This window comes from Felis catus, chromosome D4 (genome assembly GCF_018350175.1).
Source record: "Felis catus isolate Fca126 chromosome D4, F.catus_Fca126_mat1.0, whole genome shotgun sequence".
NCBI lineage: Eukaryota > Metazoa > Chordata > Mammalia > Carnivora > Felidae > Felis > Felis catus.
The window spans coordinates 94,656,076-94,663,401 of NC_058380.1; the positions used below are offsets into that span (position 1 = coordinate 94,656,076).

General features: G+C 55.4%; 1 protein-coding gene across 2 annotated transcripts in view; it reads right to left on the minus strand.

Moving 5' to 3' along the window:
- STKLD1 (serine/threonine kinase like domain containing 1) overlaps nucleotides 1-7,193 on the minus strand; it is a 22,915-nt gene extending 15,722 nt beyond the window's left edge. For both annotated transcript variants that reach the window (XM_023242988.2, XM_045042761.1), the window contains exons 1-4: nucleotides 7,051-7,193; nucleotides 5,285-5,371; nucleotides 2,376-2,420; nucleotides 786-860 (exon numbers count right to left, since the gene is read on the minus strand). In XM_023242988.2, the coding sequence (XP_023098756.2) occupies nucleotides 786-860; nucleotides 2,376-2,420; nucleotides 5,285-5,371; nucleotides 7,051-7,065 (222 nt within the window). In that variant the 5' untranslated portion in view covers nucleotides 7,066-7,193. The remainder of the gene's footprint in view (nucleotides 1-785; nucleotides 861-2,375; nucleotides 2,421-5,284; nucleotides 5,372-7,050) is intronic.
- Nucleotides 7,194-7,326: the final 133 nt, after the last annotated feature.

Below are 7,326 nucleotides of genomic sequence, written 5' to 3' on the forward strand. Positions count from 1 at the left end.
CCCTTCACCTCCAGGGCCCCTGCCCCACCCAGCTCAACCCATCTGGGACGATTTGCAGGACTCTGGATCCCTGTAAAGACCAGAAGTCACATGGCCTATGGGGTGAAACACAGGGCTTGGGGACTTACAAGACCCTGATTTGAATCTTCCTCAGCTGCTACTGGCTGTGTGGTCTCAGAGAGCTCCTTAACCTCTCTGAACCCCGGGAAAATGAGGACACTACATCCAACCTGCAGATCTCCCAGGCTGTAGGGACGGCCATTAGTAAACTTCAGGAGCCGCAAATGTCAAGGGTCCAGAGGCCCAGGACAAACTGGTGCCAAATAAGGGGGGAGAGCAGGGACCAGCTTCCTAAAGTCTGTTCCTTCCGTGAAAGTCAAAAGTTCCCCCTTCAGAGGGCAGACTCATAGAGCCTTTGGCTGCAGGATGAGCTCAGCAGCTGAACACACAGGGCACCGGAGTCAAGCCTTGCAGGCCCGGCCTCCTGGCTGGGCCACGGACTAGGTAGGTAACCAGGAGGGACTGGTTTCTCTTAGCCTTTCTTTCTTCCCTAAAGTCGTATACTAACCCCTCCTCCACTGAGACTCCTGCGGGCTCATAGGAGATGATGCCCACAGAGTCCCCAGCGGGGCCCCGGTAAGTGCTAAGTCAGGGGCCGCCGCATTTACAGTCCCTGCCATTACTGCTCAAGGGGTTAAATGGCATCGGGGTGCTCTGTGCTCAGCTGGCTTGTTCCTGGAGCCACCGGACGCCAGCTGAGCCCAAAGGTGTCGGCTCTGACCCACCTGACTGTTCCATATGATGAACAGCTCCTGGTATATGGAGATGTGGGCGTGCCGGAGCTTCAACAGCGGCATCAGCTGCAGGGACGAGAGCAGAGGAAGTGGCCACGTGCGGGAAACACTGCTCCTCAGCTAGTGCTTCCGTGTCACGTTATCCCGACAAAAACGCAAGCTTCTGGCTCTGAACGGGGCTGGGGAGCGCGCACGAGGAGGGTATGCAGTCTTGTGCTTCAGAGTCAGACAGCCCCGTGTGGGTCCCGGCTCTCCAGCATGTGCCGGCTGTGCTGTGTGGCCGAGGAGAGGCTCCTCAACCTTTCTGAGCTTCTAGCCTCATCTGAAAATGGCAGTAACAGTGGCACCTGCCTCACGGGGGTGTCGAGGGCCAAAGTGAGCTCGTCCAGGGAAGTGCCTGATGTGGACGGCAAAAAGCACGGTCAGGGTCAGCTGGAGAAGGTGGTGCGGCCACAGGGAGGCGGGACACTGATGCACTTGCCCCCACCTTGCCTCCTGGGTGGCACACACTTGGGGCTCCAATGGCCCGCTCCCGGCTGACGGTGCTTGAAGAAGCCACGCGGCTGGGCCACAGCAATGGCGGCCGTAGCCACCAGGAGGCAGGCGGCCAGCCGCTGCTGGTGGGGGGCTGGCTGCCAGCGCAGGTGGCCCAGCGGAGTGGGGAGGGGGACGGGGTTGGGCACAGCTGTGGTGGCGTGGGGGCTGCGGGAGGTCTCCCACGGTCTCTGTCTCACTTTGTCGGGATGTGGCCTGGGTCCTGCACTGTGCCTCCCTCACAATGTGGACTGGACAGCTGGGTGCTGGCAAAGCTCAGGAACCGGTGATTCCGGCAAGATGGCAAACGGGTGACCACACAGGAAGGGAGGCATTTGCTTCATGCAAGTTGAAGTTGAAGACAAGCAAAGGAAAACTGCTCGGAGCCTCTGGGCAATCCAAGCGCATGCGGCTGTTAGTGCGATTGTTGTAAGTTAGGATGTTATTGTGGGTTCTGACTGGTAGATTGAAGGAACGTAAGAGAACGTACGTTTGCTTTCTCAAGCAATTCCAAACTTCCCAAATCTTCTACTGTAACTGGTATTTTTATAATCGAAGGGACAATGTTTTAAAAGATGGTGATTGCTAGATTAGTCTTGGGACCTGGCCAACTTGTAAACTTTATCTTCTTGGGGCACCTGGGGGGGCTCAGTCGGTTAAGTGTCTGACTTTGGCTCAGGTCATGTTCTCACGGTTACTGAGTTCGAGCCCCACATTGGGCTTTCTGCTGTCAGCAGAGAGCCTGCTCTGGATCTTCTGTCTCCCTTTCTGCCTCTGCCCAGTTTGCTCTCACCCTCTCTCTCAAAAATAAATAAACATAAAAAAAAAAAACTTTATCTTCTCTGAGAACATATATTCTGGGTTGTCTGCACCAGGATTCAGAAACGAATGTTTGGGGCACAGACTCTCCTCATGACCTTGGGGCTTCTGGCTTTGCAGCACTGGGCAAGAACTGGTTCTGACCCTCCTTGCCTCCAGTGAGGTACAGAACAGTCTTTGTGTGTTCTGCATCGGGTCCTCTAGGGAGGGAACCACCCAGAAAGTTACCTCCTCCAAGGCCTCGTTGGCCTGATGCTCATCAATGCACTCCACCTGTAGAGGTACAAGAACACTAACTCAGTAAACGTGTAGGAACCCATCTCCACCACCACCCTCATCAAGATCACCATCTCCACGACTACCACCGCCACCACCATCACCATCATCATCATCATCACCGTCATCATCATCACCGTCATCATATTATCACCATCGCCACCATCATCACCATCATAATCACCATCACCATCGTTGCCATCATCATCACCGTCATCGCCATCACCAACATCACCACCATCACCGTTGTCACTGTCATCACCATCATCAATCATTGCCATCATCACCATGATTGTAACCATCACCATCATCCTCACCACCATCATCACCATCGTCATTGTCATCACCATTGCCACCATCACCATCTCCATCATAACCAGCATCATCATCATTACCATCACCATCATCATCACCATCAACACCATCATCACCGTCATCGCCATTACCAACATCACCACCATCACCGTTGTCAGTCATCACCATCATCAATCATCGCTATCATCACCATGACTACCACCACCACCATGATTGTAACCACCACCACCATCACCATCGTCATTGTCATCACCACTGCCACCATCACCACCTCCATCATCACCATCATAATCATCATCAATACCATCACCATCGTCACTGTCGTCACCATCATCGTCATCACACGGCCACCATCGCCATCAGTATCACCACCATCCCCACCATCACCATCACCATCACCATCACCACCATGATCATGATCATCACCATCATCACCACCATCACCGTTGTCACTGTCATCACTCTCATCATCACCATCATCATCATTGCCACACCACCATGACCATCACCATGACCATCATCACTGTCACCATCATCACCATCATCATCACCACTATTATTCACTGGGACGGGGGCCAGGCTTCTACCACTCGTGCCCCACCACATGGCACCAGATGAGGCCTGGAGTTGTTCCTAAGGCAGGGATATCCACAAATGCTTTGAGCAATGAGAACATCTTTACTCCTGTCACAAGGATAAGCCTAGGAGAGAATAATATAAACTCCAAACAACATTAGAGGATCCTCCGGTTGGCCAAGTATCAACCTCACCGCTTCATTCCTTATCCAAACTGGGAAGATTGTCCCTGTCACTGAACACGGGGCAGTGGGGGAATGTGGGAGAAAAAGGGTGGTTGATGGGAGGAGCAGCACGAAACTTCGAGTCTACCACATACTTGGTGGCAAAGCATGCATGTATTTTGCAGGAGCATATCGTCCCCGCCTCTAATACCAGATCCTCACCCAGAGCTTCTGCTCGTAAGACTTACGGATGACGAACTCTTAGGGGCGCCTGGGTGGCTCAGTCGGTTAAACATCTGACCTCGGCTCGGGTCATGATCTCACGGTTCGTGGGCTCAAGCCCCGCGTGAGGCTCCGACGGCTCGGAGTCTCGAGCCTGCTTCAGATTCTGTGTCCCACTCTCTCCTGGCCCCTCCCCCGCTCACACTCTGTCTCACTCTCTCTTTCTCAAATATAGATAAACATTAAAAAAATTTAAAAACAAATGATGAACTCTTACAACCGGGGTGATCGTAGGTGAAAATGCAGAGGTGGTGGCTTATTCCCAGATCCCGTAAAGACCCCAGATGGAGCAGCACGGTGAGACTGCCTTCCCTTCCTCCTGTTCCAGGGGCTCATGCTTATCGGTGAATTTGGCCAACACACCCTGAAAGCCTTCAAAATGTCACCTCCTTTGCCCTAGATGCCCCACCCCTAGGAATTGATCCCCAAGGATATGATGCATCCTCAAAAAAGTTAACTAGAAGGTTGCTTATCAGAGTTGTTGACACAGAGTGAAAAATCAAGAACAGGCTAAGCGCTTATCATACACCAAGGGCTCAGGGATCGTTGGCAGTTACAGTCCATCAAGCAGGTGGGGCCACGCTCCTTGATCCCCCAGAAGGCGGTCGGCTGTCCTGCTCCAGTGGCCGGAGAGACAATGGGGGCGGCCCTCCAGCCAGCCTGCAGTGGAGCCAGAGGAAGGTAAGGACTCCAGGCCCAGCCTCCTCCGGTAGAGGCTGCTGAACTGCTCCACAGGCAGGCCGCCTGGTCAGCGGAAGTGGGCCCAGCAGCTGATGCCGGCGAGGCTCTCCCACGTGCACGGTCAACCCCAGTGCCACGGTACCCCAGCCGTCACCGTGCACCACGAGGGCGGGGCCGGAACTCTCAGCGCGGCCCTCTTCTACACCTTCTGTGCAGACATCTGAACCGCCCTGGCTCGGATGCACAAAGGGCCTTCCCCCTGCAGGTCCGTACCCACCCTCTGCCATGCCACCCCGGTGAGGAGGTGGCGGAAGGGCCCAGGGCCCGATGATGTCCTGTGTGACCTCGGGCGAGTCCCTGCCCACCCCTCCTCCACCCCAGGCCTGGCTCCCCTTTGGTAAAAAGATGGCCCTGCTGAGGTAGCCTGAATTCGCATCCTCGTGGGAGCTGATGCTGGCCAGCTACAGCTATCCTTGTAGGATATCCTTGAAGGCCAAGCCTCCCTATCCTTGTAGACCGGGGCCATGGCTCCTGCTTGGCAGGGCTGGGGGGAGACTGAATGCGACCGGCTGGAAGCACATGCTGAATAAGGGGCTGGTATGGTTGCAGTTGTTGAAGTTAAAATGAGCACTCCTACTCCACGCAGGTGAGAGTCAAGTGTGTCGGGAAGCCCGGGGAGCCTCGTGCCGCCCCCACGTCTACTCTCAACCGGATCTGCCTCCGTGACTGCCGGCAGAGAGGAAACAGCTCTCATCGGGAGGGAGCCCTTCTCTAACGTGGGGGCGATAAGTGTACGTTTGGGGACACCACTCGCGCTAGGATGCCACCGGCGTCACCTCTTACCTGCTTTATCACGTACTTTACTTTGTTTTCTGTTTTCTCCACCACCAGGTTCGTTCCCAAGGCCCCAGGACTCAGCTGGTCCAAAATCTAGCAGCAAGAGAAAGAGAAGCTTCCAGCAAATGCACACGGATGGCTTTTCCCTTTCCAAAGCGCGCTCAACTCCGACGCCTTCTCTGACCCCAAGCCCCCTCGCAGACTAGCAGAGCAAGTGTCTCCACCACATTTTGCAGAGAAGGAAATGCCCAGAAGGCTGAGGAGCCCTCAGAAGGCAGAACCTGAGCCCGTCTCTCCGTGGGCCAATTCTGGAGCTCTTTCCACCACCCTGTAACCCCTTCTCCACGCGGCAGCAGGGAGCAGTGGGCATCCAAGAGCCAGTACCTCCCTGGGGCAGAGCTTTGTTCACTCTCTCTAGCCCCCCTCTTATTCCAGCTTCCAGCACCCACCTCCGAACTGGACATCCAAACGAGAATATAACTGGTCCATAATGGCTGTGTAGTTACAGCTCTGTGTGGCCTGGCACGGTGCCAAGCACTTTACAGCCCCCTCCCCCTGGTGAGTGGCACTATTGTTACGTCCATGTCCATACTGGAGAAAACTGAGGCATAGGGAGCGTAGCCTGAGGCTACAGTGTTAATAAGTTAGACGGCCTGGAGTGGACGGGAACTCTGGGGTCTGACTCCAGGATCTGCGTTATGAAGCAAACCTGCAGAGATGGCCGCCAAGTCAGAAATCTGTGCAGGGAGGCCAAGGACTATGGGGTAGGCTGGACGATGGAATTACACCTGCCAGGGGATAGAGGAAGCCTGGCAGGACAGAAAGGAGTGGATGTAGGAGGTGGAACCCTGAGTTTAGGATCTTAGATTCTGCAATCCAGCCCCTGTGGGTGGACTGAATTGTGCTTAGGGAATTTGGGGGACAATGTACTACTGAGTGGCTTAAGCCAGTCTAAGGATGCACAGCTGAGGCTCTCTTAAGTGGTGGGTTAAACAGTAAAACACTCGTAGCTCAGATGGGGTCTCCGGTTTTCTCCCCCCAAAAGTAACTTTGCCTTTCAAATTCTCTGCCCCCCAGAAACTCATCTCCTTTACAGGGCTGACTCCCCCATAGCCCTCCCACACAAAGGAAGGGAGTTCTCCCAACGTGAGCAAAATCTTATCTACAAATTGTTTTCAAATTAATGAAATCTTTACAAAGACTGAATCTAACATTTGATAAAGTTGGCATATCATGTATCGAAGCAGTCAATTAAACAAACACTCATTCATTTTAACTTTGCATCTTTTGTTTTGGGAATTTTTCAAGTCTTACACATGGTCACGGGCCCTGGAAATGGTCCAAGCCCTCCCACCCGGGACTACCGACGGCGTGTATTAGGAGTTTGGAGGCTCCTGATTGTGAACTCTGGACGTTTTAGGGTGTCCTGTGTCCGCCGGCAAAACGGTGGACTTCTCTCCCATCAAGTATTCAGACGAACGATGCTGGAGAGTCATTGCATCCATCGTTTTAGAGAAGGGGAAACTGAGGCCCAGAGAGGCAAAGGGCACCCAGGGGGTCGGTCGTTCCACGCGCTGGAGGCAGACCCTGGCGGGGGGGGGGTGGTAGGGGGAGGGGTGGGACTTGGCCACCAGCCCCCTCTCCAGCGGCTGTGACCGGTAAACCGGTAGGGGGCTGGGTGGGGGTTGCAGGAGGTCGTTGAGGTCCCTGGCTCGCCCCAAACCGGCGGGTTCTCGTCGCCCCGGCCTCCCCACCAGGGAACAACCTGGCACCTGGTACTTCTCCATAGTGTCCCCAGGGGAGACTCCCCGCGTCCTCTCCCTTGGCACGGCGCTGGGGGTGCGCCCCTAGCCGGCGCCCACGCGCGGACCCTCGACTGAGCATGCTCAGTAGAGAGCGCGCCCGGCAGAGCGCCCCTTCCCCCGCCCCGAGGGCTCCCCCTCAGCCCCAGGTGCGCCTGCCCGAACGGTGCACGCCCGGGCGGGGGCGGGGAGGGGGGGGGGAGCTCCGACACGCCCCTCCAGCGGGGTGGCCTGAGAGCGCTCGGC